This window comes from Eptesicus fuscus, chromosome 10, assembly GCF_027574615.1.
Source record: "Eptesicus fuscus isolate TK198812 chromosome 10, DD_ASM_mEF_20220401, whole genome shotgun sequence".
NCBI classification, from domain to species: Eukaryota; Metazoa; Chordata; class Mammalia; order Chiroptera; family Vespertilionidae; genus Eptesicus; species Eptesicus fuscus.
Genome location: NC_072482.1, coordinates 1,705,073 through 1,727,247, shown reverse-complemented (window position 1 = coordinate 1,727,247; position 22,175 = coordinate 1,705,073). Strand labels below are relative to the sequence as shown.

Sequence of the window (22,175 nt, the reverse complement as noted above, 5' to 3'; positions counted from 1 at the left end):
CACACCGAGCGCGCTGGCGTGTGGCTTCTTCCGGCCGCGCTGCGTGAGCCGCCAGGCGGCTGCGATGACTTTCTGTTGTGTGAAGAGACTAATTGATGTGTCCTGGAACTGGGCCAGCTTGAAAACATTGACGTGAACATTCTTGAACACGAGCCAGTTTTCACTTTGCTTGTAAGTTGCAGGTTAAAAACAAGCGAGGTTTCTAAAGATGATTGTGTTCATGTTTCATGAGACTGAGAACAGTCATGGCTGTCACTAATGCCGTCAGCTTCCATTCGCAGTTTTGGAGGGGCTGGTGCTGAGGGTGGTGGCGATGGAGGCGCAACCCTCCTCCCTGGGCGCGGGGCGCTGGGCGCGGGGCCCTCTCCTCTGGCAGCGAGCCCGGGGCGGTGTGCTGTGCTCAGTGACCTCCAGGGTGTGCACAGGTGCCCCGCCCCCCGCTCCCGCCCGCAGCCCTGCACGCTGCCGTTCCTGCCTTATAGTCTTATCCGTGATTTCTTTGCGTTCTCATTCCGTATCCTTAGCGTTTTCTCGTTCCACTGACATTGATTGAGCACCTTGTACCAGACCTTGAGAATGCAGACGCGAAGGACAGGCTCCTGACCTCCAGGACCTCAAAACCCAGAGTGGGAGACAGGGAAGTTCCCGGGACAGGACAGCAGGTGTGACAAGATCCATGACGGGCGCTCACGGCGGCCCGCGGAAAAGCGTGGCGCCCGGGGAGAGGGGCTTCAGGCTGTAGGCATCGAGGCCAGGACGGTGAGGAGGAGTTCGGACGGAGGGAGCCGTGTGCGCAGATGGCAGGCGTGTGCTGAGCGGTGCGATTGGCTGCCGGCGCAGGGGACGGGGCCTGGCATGTGGCTGGGAACTCCTCCTGAAGGTCGCTGACTGTGGTGGGAGCCACCAAACGGCGGAGTGAGCCGGGCGCCGGATTGGTGTTAGGATTGGGCGGGAGCCGTGGGTGGGGGGTGGGGTGGGGGAGTGGGGGGGTGGGGGGGTGGGGGGGGTGGGGGAGTGTGGGGGGGAACCCAGAGGTGTGCAGACCAGTCAGGAGGGCTCGCAGTGCCCCGGCCGGGAGGTGACGGGAGCCTGCATTTCTGCGGGAGCCGCAGCAGGAGAGTGGAAAGGAGGAGTTTCCAGGCAAAGCCCACGGGCCTGGCGGCTGAGCAGGTGTGAGGGAGGGAGAGCCGTGGTCACAGAGGCGTCTGTAAACATCGTGGCCTGCCTCTCGGGTTCTGCTCTTCGAGCCTCACTGTCTCGGTCGCCCGTTGGTGCCCCTCGGGTTCCTGCCCCTTCCCTTTTCTCTGGGCCCCTCTTTCTCTGGGCCTTTCTTCTTCCTGTTGTCTCTCTGCCGCCCTGATGGTAGGGGCTGGTGGACAGAGACCGCCGCTCTAGAAAAGTATAAAAGGGCCTTGCAATTACAGCGAGAAAGAGAAACCGTGAGGTCAGAGAGCAGGACGGAGCACTGATGGACAGAAAGGGGAAGGTGAGGCGTGGTGGGGAGGCGAGGGAGGCAGAGAGGAGGAGGCAGGGCTGCCGCGCGGCCGTCACGGGGGCGCTGTGCTGAGGGCGCCTCTTCAGATGGGCCAATCTTGGTTTCGATCTCAGTTTCGAAGGAGGTTGTGTGAAATTTGGTTTCTTTCTTGGGGTGGCCGGCAGCTGGCCCGGGGCTTTCCCGAGGGGAGTGCTGGTGCCTGGAGCCTGCGCCCCAGCTCGGCCCGGTCTCACTGTGGTCTCGGCAGAGGCCAGGGGACTCTCCGAGGCTTCCAACCTGGCTGAGACGGCACTCGCCTCAAACCTAAACTTGGCCTCAAAATCGAAATTGGGATTTAATACCGACTTTGACTCTAACCCAAATTTAACCTCAACCCAAATCACAGCTCAAACCCAACCCTAACGTCACATCTAAACACATCTCAATAAATGAACCCCAAACAGATTCTCTAAACTAACCCAACCTTGTCTCTAGAGCTAATCTTGAAACCAACTAGCACCATGCCCAACCCTATGGTTAAGCCTGACTCTAAGTGTAGACCCAGCCTGCACCACAAAGCTAGAGTGAGATTTAGCCCCTTTGCCCGGGGCTCCTCCCTCCCTCCGCGGAGGCCGGGCTGCTGTGGGCGAGGGGCACAGTGGCGGCCGGTCAGCCAGGGCCCGGCTCCGGGAGCCCACAGCCCAGTGAGGCCAGGGCCCGGCTCCGGGAGCCCACAGCCCAGTGAGGCCAGGCCAGGCGGCTCCGGGAGCCCACAGCCCAGTGAGGCCAGGCCAGGCGGCTCCTGGAGCCCACAGCCCAGTGAGGCCAGGCCAGGGCCCAGCTCCTAGAGCTCACAGCCCAGTGAGGCCAGGCCAGGGCCCAGCTCCTAGAGCCCACAGCCCAGTGAGGCCAGGCCAGGCGGCTCCGGGAGCCCACAGCCCAGTGAGGCCAGGCCAGGCGGCTCCGGGAGCCCACAGCCCAGTGAGGCCAGGCCAGGCGGCTCCGGGAGCCCACAGCCCAGTGAGGCCAGGCCAGGCGGCTCCTGGAGCCCACAGCCCAGTGAGGCCAGGCCAGGCGGCTCCTGGAGCCCACAACCCAGTGAGGCCAGGGCCCGGTTCCTGGAGCCCACAGCCCAGTGAGGCCAGGCCAGGCGGCTCCGGGAGCCCACAGCCCAGTGAGGCCAGGCCAGGGCCCGGCTCCGGGAGCCTACAGCCCAGTGAGGCCAGGCCAGGCGGCTCCGGGAGCCCACAGCCCAGTGAGGCCAGGCCAGGCGGCTCCGGGAGCCCACAGCCCAGTGAGGCCAGGCCAGGGCCCGGCTCCGGGAGCGCAGAGCCCAGTGAGGCCAGGCCAGGCGGCTCCGGGAGCCCACAGCCCAGTGAGGCCAGGCCAGGCGGAGGAAGCGCGCCGAGGAGGGATCGGCCTGATCAGAGGGGCAGGTCGGGAAGGGCCTCTCTGAGAGGTGGCGTTTAGGCTGAGGCCCACATGACAAGAGTGACCAGGTGACGTTTGGAGAAAAGGCATTCCAGGCAACGGGCCAGCTTCTGCACAGTCCAGGAGGCGGGCGCCGAGGGGTGAGGGGAGCAGAGGGAGCTGGGTGGCTGGAGCAGAGGAAGGGGAGGGGGGGGAGATGCAGTCGGAGGGAGAGGGGAGAGTGGGCCTAGACCACGCACGGGCCAGGGGAGCAGGGTAAAGCATCTGGGGTTAGTCAACCGTGGGACGCTTTGGAGGATTCAGTGTGCGTGTGCGTGTGCGTGTGCGAGAAACAGAGAGAAAGGCGCAGAGATGGGAGGCGGAGGTGACTGGCCTTTTTATGTTTTATTTATTTATTTAAACATATTTTATTGATCTTTTACAGAGAGGAAGCGAGAGGGACAGAGAGCCAGAAACATCGATGAGAGAGAAACATCGACCAGCTGCCTCCTGCACACCTCCTACTGGGGATGTGCCCGCAACCAAGGCACATGCCCTTGACCGGAATCAAACCTGGGACCCTTCAGTCCGCAGGCCGACGCTCTATCCACTGAGCCAAACCGGTTTCGGCATGACTGGCTTTTTAAAAAATATATATATTTTATTGACTTTCTACAGAGAGGAAGGGAGAGGGATAGAGAGCCAGAAACATCGATGAGAGAGAAACATCAATCAGCCGCCTCCTGCACACCCCCCACTGGGGATGTGCCCGCAACCAAGGCACATGCCCCTGACCGGAACCGAACCTGGGACCCCCCCAGTCCGCAGGCCGACGCTCTATCCACTGAGCCACACAGGCTTCGGCGTGACTGGCCTTTTGAAAAGATCCCTGTGGCTCCCCGTTGAGCTGGCTCGCAGGAGCAGCACTGAGAGCAGGGACACCGTCAGGAGGCAGTTGCTGTAATCCTGGAGAGAAGATGGGGCAGCCATGAAGGTAGAATGGACAGGACCAGATGAAGGATCAGACGGATGGCCAGGTGGGGGTGAAGGTGGGGAGACGGGGAGAGCTGCAGGGTCCTGAGGTGGGAGAACCAGAAGTCTGAGGTTGGATTTGCTGTCTGACTCTATTGGACAGACACTAAGGGGAGATGTCACTTGGCAGTTGGAGGAGTCTGGGTGCACAGGCCAGGTCAGAGGTCGGAGGCCACCCCGGGCACTGTCAGCATCAGCAGGTGTGCCGCCTGTGCATCCCGAGGCCTGTCGGAGGTGTGTGTTTCTCACGACGATGGCTGTGTGTCTTCCATGCTCACTTCCACAAGCAGCACCCCCTGCTTCCAGAGACGAAGCCGTCCTACCCCACAAGGACACGCCCACCGCCCCACTTCCTGGTGCTCCGTGGACGCCTCCTATTCCCACCCTCTGTTTCATTTCTGAAAGCATCCTCCTCTGGCACCTGGAACCTGGACTCTTCCAATGCTCCTTCTCTCATTGGTGAAGCCTGCCCTTCCTTCTACCCGCCACCAGGGGCAGGGGCCGGGGAAGGGGCCAGGGCAGGGTCTGGGCAGGTTCAGGGGCAGGGGCAGGGGCAGGGGCCAGAGTAGGGTCAGGGTTAGGGGCTGGGTCAGAGTAAGGGTCTGGGGCAGGGGCAGGGTCAGGATCAGGGTCTGGGCAGGTTCAGGGGCAGAGGACGGGCAGGGTCAGGGTCAGGGTCAGGGGCAGGGGCAGAGGCCGGGCAGGGGCAGGGGCAGGGGCAGGGGCAGAGGCAGAGGCAGGGGCCAGAGTAGGGTCAGGGTTAGGGGCTGGGTCAGAGTAAGGGTCTGGGGCAGGGGCAGGGGCAGGGTCAGGGTCAGGGGCAGGGGCAGAGGCAGGGGCAGGGGCCAGAGTAGGGTCAGGGTTAGGGGCTGGGTCAGAGTAAGGGTCTGGGGCAGGGTCAAGGTCAGTCAGGGTCTAGGGCAGGGGCAGGATCAGGGGTTGTGGCCTGGGCACCTCCTCCTCCTCCAGAGGCCTTTGCCACACTCTTCCTGTAACAGCTGGTATGCCTAGCTGTTTTCCTCCATCTCACCCCCACCACCATCTCTGGAGACTTTCAAGTCAAAAGAGGAGGCCTGCACTCGGCCTCGGTGTTTCAGCTCCGGAACCCCTCCCTGCCGGATGCTCACCGAGAAGACCTTGACGTCATTTGGGAGACGTGGTCTGCCTCCCGTCTCTCTCCGGCGCAGCCAAGCGTGCAGGCGTCATGCCACCTGCCCACTGACCCCCAAGGCCCTTCTCGCCTTCTCGGTTGGTCCCGTCCCCTGCAGGGATGTGGTCCCCATGCTCCCACCGCTGCTTTGCCCTCACTTGTGATGCCGTCGCCTGTTTTTTGTTCTTAATCCTCGCCCGAGGATGTTTTCCCACTGATTTTTAGAGAGAGTGGAGGAGAGAGGGAGAGACAGAGAAACATCAATGTGAGAGGGACACATTGATTGGCTGCCTCCTGCATGAGCCGCAACCAGGGCCTGGGCAGGGGAGGAGCCTGCAACCGAGTACGTGCCCGTGATGGGATCGAACCCGGGACCCTTTGGTCCGGAGGCTGACGTCCACTGAGCCACACTGGCCAGGGCGTGCCGGCATCCATTTTGCCGAGCGAAAGCCACCCAGGGCGGGGCTCCTGGCTTCTTTCTTTTCCCTTCACTGTGCTCGGCCTCCCTTTCTTCCGACTCGGGGAGCGCGCCTCCTGCCCGCGGGCCCTTTGTCCCGTCCCCCACTTCCTCTCACCGCACCTTTCTCCCTCTTAGGCTTTCTCTTTTCTTGCTCCTCTTCATTTTACAAATTCAAGTTTTTTTCTTGAAAATAAAAAAATCCTTCCCCGACTCTCTCTCTCCCTTCCATCTCTCACCTTCCTTTTCTGTGTGATGTCTCAAGAGACCGCTAACCACCCTAACCAACCACTTTTTCGGGAACTGGTAGAATTTCCTCATCTGTAAAATCTGTGGGTTGAACTAGAGACAATTCTTAGTTTCTTCCGTATTGGCCATTCTCTGACTTTGTACCCACCACCTCCCTTTCCCCACCTCCTACTCGCTCCTCGGCCTGTGTGAGGCGACTTCTGCCCTCTGTAAGTGGAAACTATCTTCTCAAAATTGGTAATCACCGGTTCCTGAGCCTCCGCGCGCTTCCCGCCCGCCCGCCCGCCCGCCCGCCCGACCTCGCTGAAGCCTCAGAGGGCTCTCCTCCGTGCCTCTGGTCGTCCTCACGCTCTGCCGTGCGCCCTCTCTTGGGGACCCTGTCCACTCAGGTTCAGCCTCCACGGGAGAGGAGTGACACCCAAATGGACCCCTCTGGCCCAACGCCCCTGGGGCGCTTCCCTGCTGGCCGGAACCCGCCCCCTGCCGGCCAGCACCCCAGCTCCCAGGGCCTCCGCCCAGCACTCCCCAGTCCGCGGGCACCCCCATTACTGTGTGTGGTTGTCACGTGCACACGGGTAGTGTGTTTCGGCAGATGGCAGGCTGAGGCAGTGGCTGCCTCTCTGTGCCCACTGTCTGGCAGAGCATCTGGCTCCGGTCGGCAGCTGGGAAAGGTACTGATTGTGTCTGAACGGGCCCACCTCTCCCCGTGGCCACGCACCTCCTTTGTTCAGGCATCATCACCTTTCCGACCCCTCGGCTTCACACTTGGTCATCGCAGACTCCCCCTCCCGCACGGCACCACCCCACGGCTGTCTTGCCGTGACAGCCTCCGGAAGTGTATAAACTCTGCTCCCTCCTCAATGCCACCTGCAGCTATTGGGACCTCCGGGGTCTCATTACCGCCAGCGAGTCCACATGATTCCCTCATTCTTTAGCTGTGTGGCCTCGAGCAAGCCACAGGACGTTATGAGCCTGTCTCCTCACCCGTACAATGGACCCCTCCTGGACGGCCGTGGGCAGGGTTACTGGTTAGGAAACGGACCAGGTCACACATAGTAGGTGTTCAAACACCACTTTCTTCTTCCCATGCGCGTGCCCGGCAGCGCTCCCGCCCCGCGGCCGCAGTGCCACCACGCTGGGCGCAGCCCGAGCCCTCTGCGGGCATCTGCGGGCATCTGGGCACGCCAGAGCCGCGCCCGCCACGCCGCTCCCCGCTCCTGGGCTTCTCACCCGCACGCTCTTCTCCTCAACACTCTGCTTTGGACTCCCTGCCTCTGCTCAAGCCCTTCCGTGACCTCTGGCGCCCCCCTCCCCGCACACAGAAACGGGCTCCATGCCCTCGCCTGCTCAGGGCGCTCTTGTGCACCTCCGCCTCCTTCCACGGAGGAGCTGCTCCCGGCTGCACCCCGACCCACTGGGGTTCTCTCGGGCTGCTCGCTGAGCGGCTGGCCTTTCCTAAGCAGCCCGGACCCCAAACAGAGCTTCCACCTCACCAGTCTCCTTCCCAACCCGTTTCTCTGACTGAGACCCACACACCTCCTGGCCCCATCTCCGGAGGACACGCGCTCTCCCGCTTCCTGGGAGGCAGTCACCCCGGGATCCCTGGGCCCCTCCCTGCCCCCACCGTGTTGGACAGGAAGCCCGCTGCCTGGCCCAGGGGGTCAGAGGAAGCCAGGGCCTCTGAGGCTCAGTATTTTTATCAGCCTAGGAAAAAAAGACACTGAAGCGGAAACCATGTGGTCAGAGAAAGTGAACAGCCCTCATCTCAGGGGAACCCCCAACAGGGCTGGGGGCCAGACACAGGGGGGGACCCTGGAAAGAGGGAGGTCTGGGGGCCAGGAACAGGCCTTATTGTACTGTGGTTTATGTAACTCTTGCAAAGGGCAACGATGTGCTTAAAAACCAGAGAAAAATCTGGATGGAGGAGCAAATTTGGACACCAAAGTTTTCTGATACTTACCTGTCAACTCCCAGTCGGACCCTAACCCCCCCGCCCCCCCAACCTGAGCTCTTTGCATGCCACTTCCGAAACCCCCAGCTGTGAGCGGAACCGGACGCCTGGGTTGCTCACAGCCCGTCTCTTCTCTGAATCACAGCAGCTTCCTCTCATAGCCTTCCGCCTCCCGCCCCAACATCTGGCGATGCCTCCAGGCCTTGGGCCTCTGCTCTCTGTCTCCCCGGGGTCTCGTGCTCACCCCACATGGCCATGCCACGTTCTGAGGCTGCCCCTTCCCTCCTCCAAGGCCTCCCCTGCTCCCGGCTTCTCCAGCCCACGGAGACTGGGGCTCCCAACCTGGAAGATCAGCTTGATTCATGAGCCTCTTGAAGCAGACTGCGCCCGCCGCACTCGCCACTCCAGCCGGCGCTGCCGGGCCTGCCTTTCTTTCCACTCCGCTGCTGTGCCCTGGGGGGCGGCCTGGGGTCTGGTGCCGTCTAGTCCTACACCAGTGCAGGGTGCTGAGAGCTGAGCATGAACAGTAGGAGGCATGGTGTCCCCGTCCTCCACGGAACCCCAGGCCTTCTCCCTCCACCCTCAGGACATTTCTCTGGAGGGCCAGGCCTGGCTGCCAGCGATGAAATCCAGGCTTCATGGGGGCAGAAGCTATGGAGGGAGCTGAGGATTGAGCTGTCGAACAAACTCAACGTGTTTGGAGGCTTTGGCTAGAAATACACGATTTATTCACAGGTTTGCAAACTGGAAGCACGAGGCAAAAACCCAGCAGTGTTTCCGAGTAAGAGGAAAAGCTGAGTTCTCCGCGTACGAGTGCATCTGGAGAGCGGTCGGTCCTGCAGGCTTAGCCAGGGCCCAGCCGTCCAGGGTGACGGTCTGGAAGACGCGCACCAGGTCTGGTCACACCGTGTCTGGGGAATGGGTGCCAGGTCAAGGTGCAGTGAGGCTTTCAGGGGTAATGAGGGGCTATCAGGAGGCCTGTGAATGCCCAGGCACTGACACGGGCCGGGAAAATGAAGTTTAAGTTCCCAGGCTGGTTAAAATGAGCACAGTCGCTTCCTCAGGCCTCAACCGACCTGGCTTTAGTGACTGAGCAGCTTGACTAGAGTGAATCCATGTTACTCCTCACCCTCCGCGGGTGTGGGTCCCCGGTTGCCCAAGAACAGACAACCCAGGTTACATAATTGGGCTCTTTCCGCCTACTGCCCCTGGTCCTAATTTTAGCAACCGAAATTCCACTCCCCCACAGGGCTCCTCCTCCATCCTGCTCCCGGCCCGACCTCTCACAACTCCTCGTGGTCCCCAGCTCCGCTGCCCCCACTTGGACCACTGGGTGACTCAGCAAAGGGAAAGCCCTGTCTGCTGGGGAGGCAGTGAGCGGGGAGGAGGATGTGGTTCTGGTGGGGGCTGGGGAGGGAGGGAAACTAGTTTTGTTCCCTTTTTTGGCCGGTGTTCACATTCATCTCTTGGGCCCCGATTGCCGAGGGGAGCCCGGCAGAGGGCGAGGAGTGAGGCCGGCGGCACACGGGCCTGCTCAGGGCCGCTAGCGTCCAGGGCCGGCGGCCGTGTGCGTGCGGGTCACAGGTGTGCAGAGCTGTGGGGTCGGCAGATGGCGGGAAAGATGAAAACCACCGCAGTGGAAAAAGGCAGAGTCCTGGGAGTGAGCCGTGGAACCAGGTCTTATTAGGAAGTGGCGGAGTCGAGGAGCAGTGCCGGTGGCTGCCCTCCCACCCCCGCTCGTCACAAGTTTCGCTCCCACCCCACATCCTCTGCTGCACAGTGCGGTCCTGCCTCGTCCTCGTCACCCCGCCTCTGATCGTGCCCTTCCTGCCGGCCTGTCTCGAAGGCTGCGTGCCCTGCAGTCCCGCCTGGTCTCCCGGAGGTCACTTGAGGGCCTCCGCACGGCGATTCAGGGCCTGCGAAAGGGCTGTCACAGCTCCCATCACGCGGCCCAGCTCCCAGGCCTCAATCTGGCTCCGGAATCGCTGAAGGAAGCGGTCCGGGTGCCAGCGAACCTGCTGGACCCTCAAGTACCTCCTCAGAGCCTCTTGCTCCTCCAAGGGGGGACCCCTGGCCACCAGGGCTGCTGCCATGGCCTCCGGGTCCCCTCCCCCAGGGCAGGGCCAGGGCACATCACTGAAGCGCCAGAGATTGCCCCTGCCGACTCCCCTGGGTTGCTGGGCCCTGGGCCCCGGGTCCCCGTGAGCCTCCCGCGCCTGCTCCCGCGCCCGCCGGGCTCTGCTCTCCCGCAGCTCCTCCTCCTTGGCCCTGGCCCGCTCTTGGAAGAGCCTCCGCTCCTCCTCCTGCCGCCGCCAGCCGAGACCGGAGCCCTCAGCCCGGGCGGGCCGGCAGGCTCCCTTCGCCTCACGCCGCTGCTGGCACTTCTGGGCGTGCTCCCGGGCCAGGCGATCTGACCAGGCTGAGAAGGACTCGGGTTCCTGGGCCTCATGGGAAGCATAGTCTGTTTGGGAGGGTGGGACAGGGGTGGTGGGGAGAGGCCATGGGAAGGTCACAGGGCCAGAGAAGCGGGCGGCAGGGGAAGGGTGCAGGGGGTGCAGGCGCAGTGGCAGCTGGGAAGGGCAGCGTGGGTGGGAATGGCCTCCTCACCTTCCAGCCGCCCAGTGGCCTCCTGCCACTCGTCCTCCAGCTCTCCCTGCAGCTTCTGCCTCCACTGGTGCTCCTGGGACGCCTCGTCTTCCTCCTCCTCTGCAGCAGAACCCCAGGGGGGCCCCCAGCCCAGAATTTGCCCTGGGGTCTCCCCATCCTTATTCTTTATTCCCATGGCAGAGGGACAGCGACGCAGCAGCGGCAGGAAGAAGTCCGTGTAGGCTGTTGGTGGGAGAGCAGTGGGGAGTTAGCTGGGGTCCTGCCGGCCACGCACGCCCTGTCTGCCACCTGGACCTGACACAGCACTGACAGTTTACCACAGTTAGCTATTCTGGCCTGTGTCCCCATCAGCTACTTTATGTTTTCCGTCTGCCTCCAGCCACCCAGGGCAATGTCAGAAACCTCTGACTGTATTCTAGTTTTGGCTGGAAAATGCACTGAGTGGCCAGATTGTTATGATCTCTGAACGCATAATAATCTGGCCCCTCAGTATATATCCTATATAATAAAAGGCTAATATGCAAATTGTCCCCTCCACCAGGAGTTCAACCAGCAGGCAGGCTGGCCAACTGCCCATGTTCCCCCCCCCCCTGCACGAATTCATGCACCAGACCCCACCCATGCACGAATTCATGCACCAGGCCTCTAGTGTGTGTGTGTGTGTGTGTGTGTGTGTGTGTGTGTGTGTGTATACATATATGTATATATACACACACATATATACTGAGTGGCCAGATTATTATGCATTTGGAGATCATAATAATCTGGCCACTCAGTGTATTGTCACTTTAGCCCAGCCAGCATGGCTCAGTGGTTGAGCGTCGACCTATGAACCAGTAAGTTTGATTCCCAGTCAGGGTACATGCCCAGGTTATGGGCTCGATCCGCAGTGTGAGGCATGCAGGAGGCAGCCGATCAACGATTCTCTCTCATCATTGATGTTTCTATCTCTCTCTGAGATTAAAAAAAAAAAGAGAAAAGACAATATTGTCACCTTATACCTCTCACCCCACATTATACTTCAGATTGGTAAAATATTTGAACATTCTACTCTACCATTATAAATATGCAAATATCGAATAGGTATCTTTTTATATTACTTTTCAATAAAGTGCATAAAATAAATGTTTTTAGGGGAATTTCCCTCAGCCAGCCTTCCCCAGGGCATGCTGGGAGGGTGGAGGTAGAGGGCCAGATCAGCAGAGTTTGAAGCAGAGAAATGCTCCAGGCAACCAGCAAGCTCTTTCCAAGGACTGCTGGCCTAGGGGAGGGGAGAGGGACGGAGAGGGGGTTCCGCCCAGGAACTCCCCTCCCTGAGTCCTGACTTCCCCGCATTGGCTCCCGAGTGGCCATGTGCCGAGAGCCGTGTGCTCACTTCACTGCCTACCCAGGCCCACCCGGGCCACCCAGCACCCACTCCTGGGGCCAGGAGGGTGCGCGAGGCTCTCTTGCTGTGGGCCTGCTTCCTCTCGCCAGGGCCCCCCATCTTTCCCGTGGCACTGGCCATCTAGGAGAAGCACGGGACAGAAGGGGCGTTCCCATTGCCAGGGAGGCAGCGGGCAGAACGGGCCCAGCCTCGGCCGGCCAAGGCCCACGGCCCCCACGCATCTCGGGGCACACTCGAGTAGCCGGATCCAGACCCCATCAGGACGAGGGAGGGCGCTGCTCTCCTGACCAGGGCTCATGGCGGGGGTGAGGGTGGCAGGTGCTCAGGCCAGGACGGGAAGGTTTTAAGTTCATAGGTTTTAAGGAGTAAGGCTTCCAACTATAAAATATAAGTAAAATATGACACAGGATATTAAATAGTAAGTAAAAAAGACGTGTGTGTATGGAAAAAGCTGGCTACAAAACTGTACATGGGACCTGACGGCAGCTGTGTAAGGAGAGCACGTGGCCTGGCTGAAAAGGCGCAGCAACAGGTGAGGCTGTCTCCGCAGGGGCCGGGGGCTCCCACTCTGACTCGGCGTTCCGAAGTGCACGGGTATAACGAACGTTCAACGCCTTTCCTCGTAAAGAATGAAGAACGCATGTAAGCACTCTGCCACTGGGCCGCTCTTCTCCAGCCCTATGTGGGTGACGTCAACCACACAGCCGACAGCTTCTGCCAGCGGTACACGACCTCACTCTATGTTTTATTTGGCAACTTGCTCTTCTCGCTTAGCATCTCATCCGTTTTCCACAGGAGCACGCGTGTGGCCTCCTTTTTCATGACTGCGTGGTGTTCCACTGTGCACGGAACCAACGCCCCCCAGGCGACAGACTTTGTTTCCAAACCGTCTGGCTTCCTGCGGCCTCTGTGGGCTCCTGTGGGGTTTCTGCGGGGCTGTTTCTCAGAAGTGGAATTTCTGAGTCAAGAACTTGTGAGGTTTTGCCAAACAGCTCTCGTTAGCGCCAACACACACCCCTATGGAAATGTGTCGTCCTTTACCAAAACTGCGTCTCATCAACCTTTTCATTTGGCCCATCTGACAGATTAAAGAAAGATTTTAATTATGAAATTTTCTTTTTCATATGCTCTTGGCTCTTTGTGTTTCTGTTGTGAGTGACCTGCTCTTATTCATCTACCTTTCCCTCGGAAACGGTAATGCAGGGAGGCAGCCTTTATGTGGTAGAGATCAGCCCCGTGTCTGTGCTACATGCATTGTAGGTATCTTCTCCCATTCCCACAAGTTTATGCCAGAGTGCTCAGTGTTGGGTGCCGACCTATGAACCAGGAGGTCAAGGTTCGATTCCTGGTCAGGGCACATGCCTGGGTTGTGGGCTTGATCTCCAGTGGCAAGGGGGAGGGGGAGACGTGCAGGAAGCATATGACAGATGATTTTCTCATTATTGATGTTTCTATCTCTCTTTCCCTCTCCCTTCTTCTCTGAAATCAATAAAAACATATTTGTAAAAAAAGTTTAATGTAGTTAAATCTGTATCAATAGCTTTTGACGTTATTTCATTCTTGGGAAGGTTTTCTTCACTCCAAGATTATAAAACAATTCCCCTGTGTTTTTCTACTATACTTACTTTTATTTTTAGAAAACTAAAAAATTCAAAATAAGTAGAAAGTATAGTACAATAAACACCTCTATTCCTATCACAGGGTATGTTAATATATTGTCATTTTTGCAACATCATTTCATTTTAAAGAAATAAAACCATCATGGATAAAGTAAAATTTTCTTCGATGCCGCCCTCTAAGTTTTATTCCCCCAGGGGAACCCCTCCCATGAATTTGGCATGTGCCCTTCCTATCATATGTAGGTGAGCTGCGGGTCCCTCACGTAACTTACTTTTAAGTCAGGAATGAGGGAGGGAGGATTGTTTCTCCTGGATGAAGCAAATGCTCCGATATCATTTGTGAAATAGCTCACCTTCCTCCGGTGACTTGCAGTGCCAGCTTTATCAGCAGCTAGCAGTACAGATCACCTTTTCCCAATGCGCTTTTCTACTGGGAAGAATATGTATGAAAAAAACGTTTGGAGTAAAAATAGACTTTGTCTTAGTGATGACAGCACTGCTTTTCTCCTCCCCATAAGATGATGTCTTCCTTAAAGCGAAGTTCACACTAACTGGTACAGCTCACTCAAAACCCAGCATCAGAAGCTCAGCGTGAGGACAGCTGACTGCGGGGGGCGCAGAGGAAGAAAAGGCAGCCGCGGGAGGTGCTCCAAGGGGGCCTCCAGGCGGAGGTGGCTTGTTGGTCTGGGAAGGGAGAGTAATTGAGCAAAGTAGAAATCAGGCAGACGGGAAAGCCACAGGCAAGAGAGGCAGGCTCGTGACAAACACGCTGGGGGCACTGAAGACAGCCCGCAGGGGCTGCAGCTGCCGGGTGTGCTGTGGGAGGTCAGGCTGGAAAGGCAAATGGAACGTGGACTGATATCGGCCACCTGTAAGCAGGGCCGCCGCCTCTGCTGCCGTGCAGACCGAGGGTAACGGACAGCGCATGTCTGGCACACAGCAGAAGCGCAGTGAGTGCCCATTAAAAATAATAGATCTGGGAAAAATCAGGTTGGCTCTGGATTTTATTCTTTTTGCAAAGACTGTGAAAAAAACAACAACCCTATTTCTGTGTTCGATAATTCTTGCTGAACGCAGAGAATGGTTATTGTCAGACTAAGGTGTGTGCACACAGGGGTCTCTGACAGCTGAGATAACTTCCCCATGAGGTGATGGGTCCGAAGAGAAGTTTCCAAAAGCCCAAGGTGGGGCCATTTACCAGCATCTCACTGGTGTGACAACCCAGCCCAGCCACCCCAGCGGACAGGCAAGTCCATCGGGCCTGGGCCTGCCTGGGAGCTGAGGGAATGCCCCTCCTCGGAGATCCAAGATCATTTCATCTGTTCAAAGAGAACACTTGCATTTAAGGCACAGTGGTTTCTAAGCAGCTGGAAACGGGAGACAGGCCTTCCTGCCTAGGAGTTAGAAGGCCCCCTGGTGGCAGGACTGGCAGGGACTGGGAGGAAGGAAGGGCTTGGGTGTGACCTGAGTGTGGATCTCCCTTGGGAAGAAAGTTCCTGAACCGCTGGGCAGGCGCCGTTCAGCGGTTGAGGGTCCTCCGATGAACCAGGAGGTCCCGGTTCGATTCCAAGTCAGGACACATGTCCGGGTTGCGGGCTCGATCCCGTGTGAGGTGTGCAGGAGGCAGCAGGTCAATGATTCTTATCATGGATGTTTCTATCTCTCTCTCTCTCCCCTCTCCCTTCCTCTCTGAAATCAATTTAAAAAAAAAAAGTATATATAAATATAAATATATATATATATTTAAATATATTTTGATTTTTTAATACATATATATATTTAAATATATTTTATTGATTTTTTACAGAGAGGAAGCGAGAGGGATAGAGAGCTAGAAACATCAATGAGAGAGAAACATCGACCAGCTGCCTCCTACACCCCCCCACTGGGGATGTGCCCGCAACCAATGTACATGCCCTTGACCGGAATCAAACCCGGGACCCCAAAGTCTGCAGACCTATGCTCTATCCACTGAGCCAAACCGGTTTCGGCTAATATATTTTTAAAATATATTTTATTGATTTTTTTACAGAGAGGAAGAAAGAGGGATAGAGAGTTAGAAACATCGATGAGAGAGAAACTTCGATCAGCTGCCTCTTGCACACCCCCTACTGGGGATGTGCCTGCAACCAAGGTACATTGCCCTTGACCGGAATCGAACCTGGGACCCTTGAGTCCGCAGGCCGTTGCTCTATCCACTGAGCCAAACTGGTTTCGGCTAAAAATATATTTTTTTAAAAAAAGAAAGTTCCTGAACTAAGCCCTGCTTTCCTCACCTGTGAGATAATAATATCAATCTTGCAGGTTTCTTGGGATTCAATACGATGAAGAAAGCACTTACCATGAGGAATATTTTTATTATTCAAATAGCCTTAATTAATTATCAGAATAAATATAACACTACTTCTCATTTAGTTAGTGCTAAACTGTACCAAGCGCCTGCCTCTTACTCTCACAACCTGCATTTTAGAGGCAAATCAGGCTCACAGAGGGTGAGCTGCAGGTCCCTCACCCAGCCCAGCCCGGCCCCGGACCCCAGGGCCCAAGCTGGCACCTGGGTGAGGGCTCAGCTTTTGCCACCTGCAATGCGGGTTGTTCAGTCAGCCACCTGCACTTTGCCAACCTCCTTTGTTTTTAAGTTTCAAACCTCCTCCTGTGCTGGCCTATCTCACTTATGTTAAGAAACATTAAAGAAAGTGGGAATTTTTCTTTACTGTAAGGGGAAGGTGTGGGGGTGGACATGGTTCCTATGCTTGGGGTGCTGGGGGAGCAATCAAACTGAGTGAAGGTTGCTCATCCCAACCTAGAGGTTCTCCTCAGATGTCCTTACTCTCGAAGGAACACCTCCTCTGAGGGCAAATCTGGACCGCTGCCCCGACAGAACCCACAGGCCGCCTGGGAAGCACAGCGGCGGGCGGTGCACATGGTGGCCCAGGAGGACCCGGGCAGCCCCGGGGCCAGACACTCGAAGGCTTCTGAATGTTGACATCAGCATGACAAAAACACATCGCAGATGGCCTCACTCTGGTCAGGTTAGGTTTTGCCCTGAATGAGTTTGGTGGCAGGCTGACGTAACTGTTTGCCTCTCGGCGTTTTCGTTTCAGAACCGTCGGTAAGGGAGTACGGACGTGCTGATAACAGGCAGGACAACGGTTAGTATCTACTGAGTGCTTACCGAGCGTCCTGTTTCCGGTGATTCTTAGCACTCACCAGCATGGGGTGGAGCTCGGCACCATCACTGCGTGTTTCCATAACAACTCTGTACCGAATCACAGGGCCGCGCCCTCGCTGGGCTGCCTGGTTACAGTCACTGCTGCACCATTTTGGCAAATTACTTCTCTGTTAGTACTTACACGGTTGTTGTGAGGATGAAATGAGTTATGTTGTGAGAAGTGCCTGGCACATAGCAAGGGTTGTTTTTATGTAACTTTGCACGTGGGTAAGCTAAGCCTCAGGGAAGTTCGGTACCTTGCCCAAGAAGTTCCAGCTATTAAGAGTGCAGCTGGGATTTGAACCCAGGCACCCTAGCTCTAAGCCTACCTCTGTGCTACTTTCTGCACTATAGGCAAACCACCACTCAAGAGACAAAGTAGCTACCGAAATCTGTGTTGGGCTCTTCAGACAATAGTAGTTTAGTACTGTAACGGCACAAGTGACAGCCAACGCCAACTTGGGCATCTACCCCCTAGGTCCCAGGATGCCGGCCTCCATCTCAGACCCGGTCAGTAGCTCAGGGCCTGTCCCGCAGGCACACTCACCAGCAGCACCCTGGCGGGCGGCAGCGTGCAGCGCCGTGTTTCCGTGGCGGTCCTGGTGGGCAGGGTCAGCCCCGAGCCGAAGGAGCAGGCACAGGGCGGGGGCATCGTGGCGGGCACAGGCCCGGTGCAGTGGCGGGGGCTGCCCAGCATCTACATCAAGGCCGGGGTGTCGCTGGAGGAGGGCCTGGGCCCGGGCCAGCCGACCTGCAGACAAGTACCGCCGGAAGCGACGCTCTCGGCGCTGGCGGCGGGGAGCGGAGGCCATGGAACTCCTGGGCTGCAGAAGGAAGAGGCATCAGGGGGGACCCAGCCTTGGCCGGCCCCTCCCGCCACCCCGGCCACTCCGTCCCTCCTTTCGCCCGGGTTCTCACATCCTCAGCAAGAGATGAGGCCTGTCCTCCCCCTCCCGCTCCCCCTTACCAGATGATCGGTTTGAAAACATTTTAGGGGGGGGGGGGGGTGGCGTCACACATTTACTTTTTAATGTAAAGTTGAGAAAAGGACAAACGATCACTTTGCGGCCCATTAGCCGCGCTAAAGTTTAAATAAAGAACTTTGGAAAGGGGGAATAGGGACTGATAGGGGATATTTTTATCAAGTTAGAATTTTAAAGTCATGGACAATTTCAAATAATGATCTAGAAATTGAATATAATGCACCCGGTCGAATGATGTAAAATAAAGGCTTCTCCCTCTGGACCGGGGGGGGGGGGGGGGTAGGGGTTCTCATCAGACCTTCCCCCGCCCCCCAAGTACCCTCAGAGCCGCCGGCCCGAGGCCGGGGTTCAGGCGCTCGGAGCGAGGAGGCAGGAGGGCGGAGACACCCTAGGCTGGCGGAAACGGCGCAACTAGACGCAGGTAAAGGGCGGAAATGACCTAAGAAGCATTACCGGATGTCGTTCCTCCCCGAAGACGCGCGGTGGTGCGGGCGGGGAGGTGTGTTTCCGCGGTGTGGCCTCCGGCGGGAAACCAGGGCCCATAAGATAAAGGGTCTACCTGGAACCGGGAAGTGGAGGGCAGGCGCAGAAAAAGGTGGGCGGCCTGGAGGTTTACCCCCACCTCCCCAGCTGGGGAGAGAGTAGTGGTTCCGAGATAGATGAAAAGATGAAAAAAGAGAGAAACAGGAGAGATAAGGGAATAAAAGTCACAGTGAAAAAGAAAAAAACACATTGAAGCCAAGAACAGGGGCAGATCAAAAAGAGGAAAACAGGCATGAAAAGACATACAGGCAAGTGAGATGGACGCAGAAGTGTGGACTTGGGAAAGATAGACTGGAAATGGAAACGGTGGGAGAGAAAAGGGAGGAGATGTTGGCCGAATTCAGAAGTCCAACGTACTCTTCCCGACGCACCACGGACGGTGACTTCCTTACTTCCTCACCCAGCCGCCGCCCCTCCAGCCGCCTTCTCTCCCAATACTCTCCTCTCAGCCCGGCCCCTCCCGGCCTGCGCCAGCCTGGCGCCCAGCTCTAGCGGGCAGCTTTGGGGCTGGTCTCCGCTGCCCCCGAGAGGTCCTTCTCGGTACTGCAGAGTGAGGGGGGCGAGGAGGACCAGCCACCCTCGGGAGGATCAGTTTGGGGGAGACACCCGGTGCAGGCTAAGCGAAAAGGGGAGCACTAAGACCCAGGGATAGTGGAGGACTGCAGCAAGAGCTGGAAGAGGAGAAGTAGGCGGTGGGGTGGGGGGGGCTGGGAGCCATTTGGTACCTTGGTAGCATCCGAAACAGAATCTGCCATAACGACAGAAATGGCCAGCCAATCCCAGGGTATCCAGCAGCTCCTGCAAGCAGAGAAACGAGCGGCTGAGAAGGTGGCAGATGCCAGGAAGAGTGAGTCTCCCCCTTCCTCCATTAGTAGTTTGGAAAGAAAATTGGGGGTGGGAGGACAGCAAACATTTGAGTCCTGAGGAATACCCACGCCTGATGGGGAGAGAGCTGAGGGCTGGGGGGCTGGTTAGAAGGGAAGAAATGGGGGAGTGTTAGAATCTATCACCTGGTTGGCTGAGCGCAGAATAACTTTCTGGGAAGAACTGACCCCCACTATCACATTTTATGTCGGGTTCACCCACCCCCATCCTTTTTTTGCTTCCAGGGAAGGCCCGGCGTCTGAAGCAGGCAAAGGAAGAGGCACAGATGGAAGTGGAGCAATACCGGCGGGAGCGAGAGCTGGAATTCCAGAGCAAACAGCAAGCGGTGAGTCTGGGGAGAAGCGGGGATGGCACCCAGAGTGCATGTTGGTGGATGCATCTGGTGAGGGTGCTTCTACGATAAAATAAGATGGCCAAGGACAGAAGGGGATCCTGGTGGGGACCGTGTGACATTGGTCAAGCTTTGTGGTATTTTAGAGCCTGGGCACCTGAAGGAATTGAGCAGCTTGTGGGGATTGCCACAGTCTGTGTGGAGTATGATGACATTTGGGTGGGGGGCAGAGTGCAGTGGTCATGGGTGGTGAGGGTGGGGGTTGTACAGTCTGACGTTGCACGTCAGGTCTGGAGGAAGGGGTTGTGTTGCTGTCCTGGTGTCTGGCTGTTTCCGTGGGATGGGCGGTTTGGAGAGGGCCTTTCTCTCTGGCCTTGCTCTAGGATCTTTTCCTCCACATGCCTGGACCCTCTTTCTCTGTCTCTTCCTTTTCCTCTTCTGCCCCTTCCTCACCTCCCAGGCCATGGGCTCCCAGGGAGACCTGTCCGCGGAAGTGGAGCAGGCTACCAGGCGCCAGGTGCAGGGCATGCAGAGCTCCCAGCAGAAAAACCGAGAACGCGTCCTGGCCCAGCTCCTTGGCATGGTCTGCGACGTCAGGCCCCAGGTCCACCCCAACTACCGGATTGCTGCCTAGGACAAACCTAGTGCCTGACTCCTCCTCAAAAGAAATCCCCAAATCAGAGTCACCTCCCATCCTAATCCTACTCTGTTTTCCATTCCCTAGAAATTCGAGGAGGATCCAATAATTCTCCTGTGAAATATAGATACCTGCTCAGACCTGAATCTCCTTGTTGTTTTTTAACCTTCACTGAGACCTTATCAATTCCCAAGTCACCCTCACCCAATCCCCCTGTGAAATTTGTAGCATGAAAAAGCAGGGACGTAGAAAACACCCTAACTCCAGAGCCCGGCAGGCTTGGCTCCCGCTCCTGACCCTGCTACTAGTTGACAGGCAACCGGAACAAGCTACTTAACCTGTAGCCCCAGTGCCTCCCGGGAACAGAATGCCCACCTTTCCGTGCTGCTGCAGTAATCAGGAACCATTCTCTACAGAGCCTCGCAGGTTTCTGGCATGTAGTAGTTATGATTCGATTAATGGCAACCCCGTTATATTATTACCACCCCATGTCCACCTGCCAAAACCTAAACACAGCTGTTTCCTCACTTCTGTCTGTGACTCTAACTCTACTCATTCGTTCTGTGACCCTAGTAATTCTCTGAAGAATTGGTTCTTCCCACCTCTCTTTTCTCAGAGAGCCTGCACTACCTGAAAAGATAAAATGATGATTTAATTTAGCCCCTTTACTGTAGTTCCAGAAAGATGGTGCATTTTTTAGCCTCTCCTTCATCTCTCTTAAGTTGGTCTTTCTCTTTATTGGTTTTCTCCCATTTCTTATTACCCCAAAGACCTATCAGATGATCGCTGCTTCCTGAGATATGAAGTGAAGCTTGTAACGTGTGTGCATGGACTTCCTTTGTAACAATAAAAACTGTCAATAAAGTGACTATGGGAAAATCCTTTTGTTTCATCATTTCTCATTTAGCCCCGCTCTTGTGTCTTGTTTCTGTGTTCTCCAAACACTCAAAAGAGCTGCCCTTGGAGACTTGTTGTAGAAACATAGCAAATGATACATTATTATTGCCCGGCCGGTGTGGCTCAGCGGTTGAGCTTTAACCTAAGAACCAGGTCACAGTTTGATTCCCTGTCAGGGCACAAGTCTGGGTTGCTGGCTTGTTCCCAAGTAGGAGGCATGCAAGAGGCAGCTGATCAATGATTCTCTCTCATCACTGATATTTCTATTTCTCTCCCTCCCTTCCTCTCTCTGAAATCAATAAACATATATATATTTTTAAAATAAAATCTTAAAAATCGTATTTCTCTAAAGTGAGAAACATACGTGATTCCAAGTTTGGAAAATTGAAGGCTTCAGATGGCAACTGTAGAGAAAAGCTGGGGTGTAGGAACAAGCATTTGCCCCTTCAGTAACCACAGAGGCTCAGGCTGTAGTAAGCACAAAAGGCATTTATTTGAACAAAAAGCCTGCACTACCATGATGCAGATCCAGGTAACTACTCAAACTGCTCTCGGAGAGAACAAAGAAAGGCAGGGTTTATAACAGCAAAAACCACAAAGTGCAATTCTTTCATGTAAATGAAGGATCGCTGGCTGGGGATTGGTTGGTTCTAACATGCAAATGAGGGAGGCAAAAACTATGAGGAGCAGGTAAAGTCCATGTGTCCCTGAAGCAGTTGTTCCAAAATGTTTATGAACTACTACTTGGCATATTTATGTTTGTGTGTTGTCTGTTCTGTTGGTGAACTCTGTAATGACAGGGCCATTCACTGCTATGTCCCCAGACCCTAGAATAGCACTTTGGACAGAGTACGCAAGATAAATACTGTTGAATAAATTGATACATAGGGTTGGAAAAACAGCCCTTTTATGACACCATCCTGGGATCCTTGGATGGATCACTTACTGCATTTTTCTTGGCCACAGAAAACAAGCCTCTAAACCAGACTCTAAGCAGGGAGGCAGGATACATCCTCCTATATAATAAAAGGCTAATATGCAAATCGACTGAACAGTGGAACAACTGGTCACTATGATGCGCACTGACCAACAGGGGGCAGACGCTTGATGCAAGAGCTGCTCCCTGGTGGTCAGTGCGCTTCCATAGCGGAAGCGCTGCTCAGTCAGAAGCCCTGAGCCAGGTTCACCGCTGGCGAGCGCAGCAGTGATGGCAGGAGCACTAAGGATGTCAGACTGCCAGCTTATCCCCTGAGGGCTCCCCAACTGCCAGAGGGTGCAGGATGGGCTGAGGGACACCCCCCCAGCAGGAATTTCATGCCCCGAGCCTCTAGTCCTACCTAATAAAATGGTAA

The 22,175-nt window shown here is 56.4% G+C and overlaps 2 protein-coding genes across 10 annotated transcripts; one reads left to right on the top strand and one right to left on the bottom strand.

The window, feature by feature from the left end:
- Positions 1-8,434: 8,434 nt before the first annotated feature.
- On the bottom strand, positions 8,435-18,082 carry NFKBIL1 (NFKB inhibitor like 1). 3 transcript variants are annotated; one of them, XM_054721809.1, is made up of 4 exons: positions 17,984-18,082; positions 17,095-17,371; positions 10,331-10,552; positions 8,435-10,184 (listed from the first exon to the last, which is right to left on the bottom strand). In XM_054721809.1, the coding sequence occupies exons 1-4, from the start codon at positions 18,071-18,073 to the stop codon at positions 9,607-9,609; spliced, it is 1,167 nt and encodes a 388-aa protein (XP_054577784.1). In that variant the 5' UTR covers positions 18,074-18,082; the 3' UTR covers positions 8,435-9,606. The 3 variants fall into 3 exon arrangements, with proteins under 3 accessions (XP_054577784.1, XP_054577785.1, XP_054577786.1); XM_054721810.1 differs by lacking the exon at positions 17,984-18,082 and adding an exon at positions 17,850-17,939; XM_054721811.1 differs by lacking the exon at positions 17,984-18,082 and adding an exon at positions 17,466-17,526.
- ATP6V1G2 (ATPase H+ transporting V1 subunit G2) lies at positions 17,899-20,801 on the top strand. Of its 7 annotated transcripts, none has more exons than XM_054721814.1 (4): positions 17,991-18,029; positions 18,837-18,920; positions 19,183-19,283; positions 19,750-20,801. In XM_054721814.1, exons 2-4 carry the CDS (start codon positions 18,839-18,841, stop codon positions 19,921-19,923), a joined length of 357 nt encoding a protein of 118 aa, XP_054577789.1. In that variant the 5' UTR covers positions 17,991-18,029; positions 18,837-18,838; the 3' UTR covers positions 19,924-20,801. The 7 variants fall into 7 exon arrangements, with proteins under 7 accessions (XP_054577792.1, XP_054577789.1, XP_054577788.1 ...); XM_054721813.1 differs by having other exon boundaries at positions 18,021-18,125; XM_054721812.1 differs by lacking the exon at positions 17,991-18,029 and adding an exon at positions 18,257-18,321.
- The last annotated feature ends 1,374 nt before the right edge of the window (positions 20,802-22,175 follow it).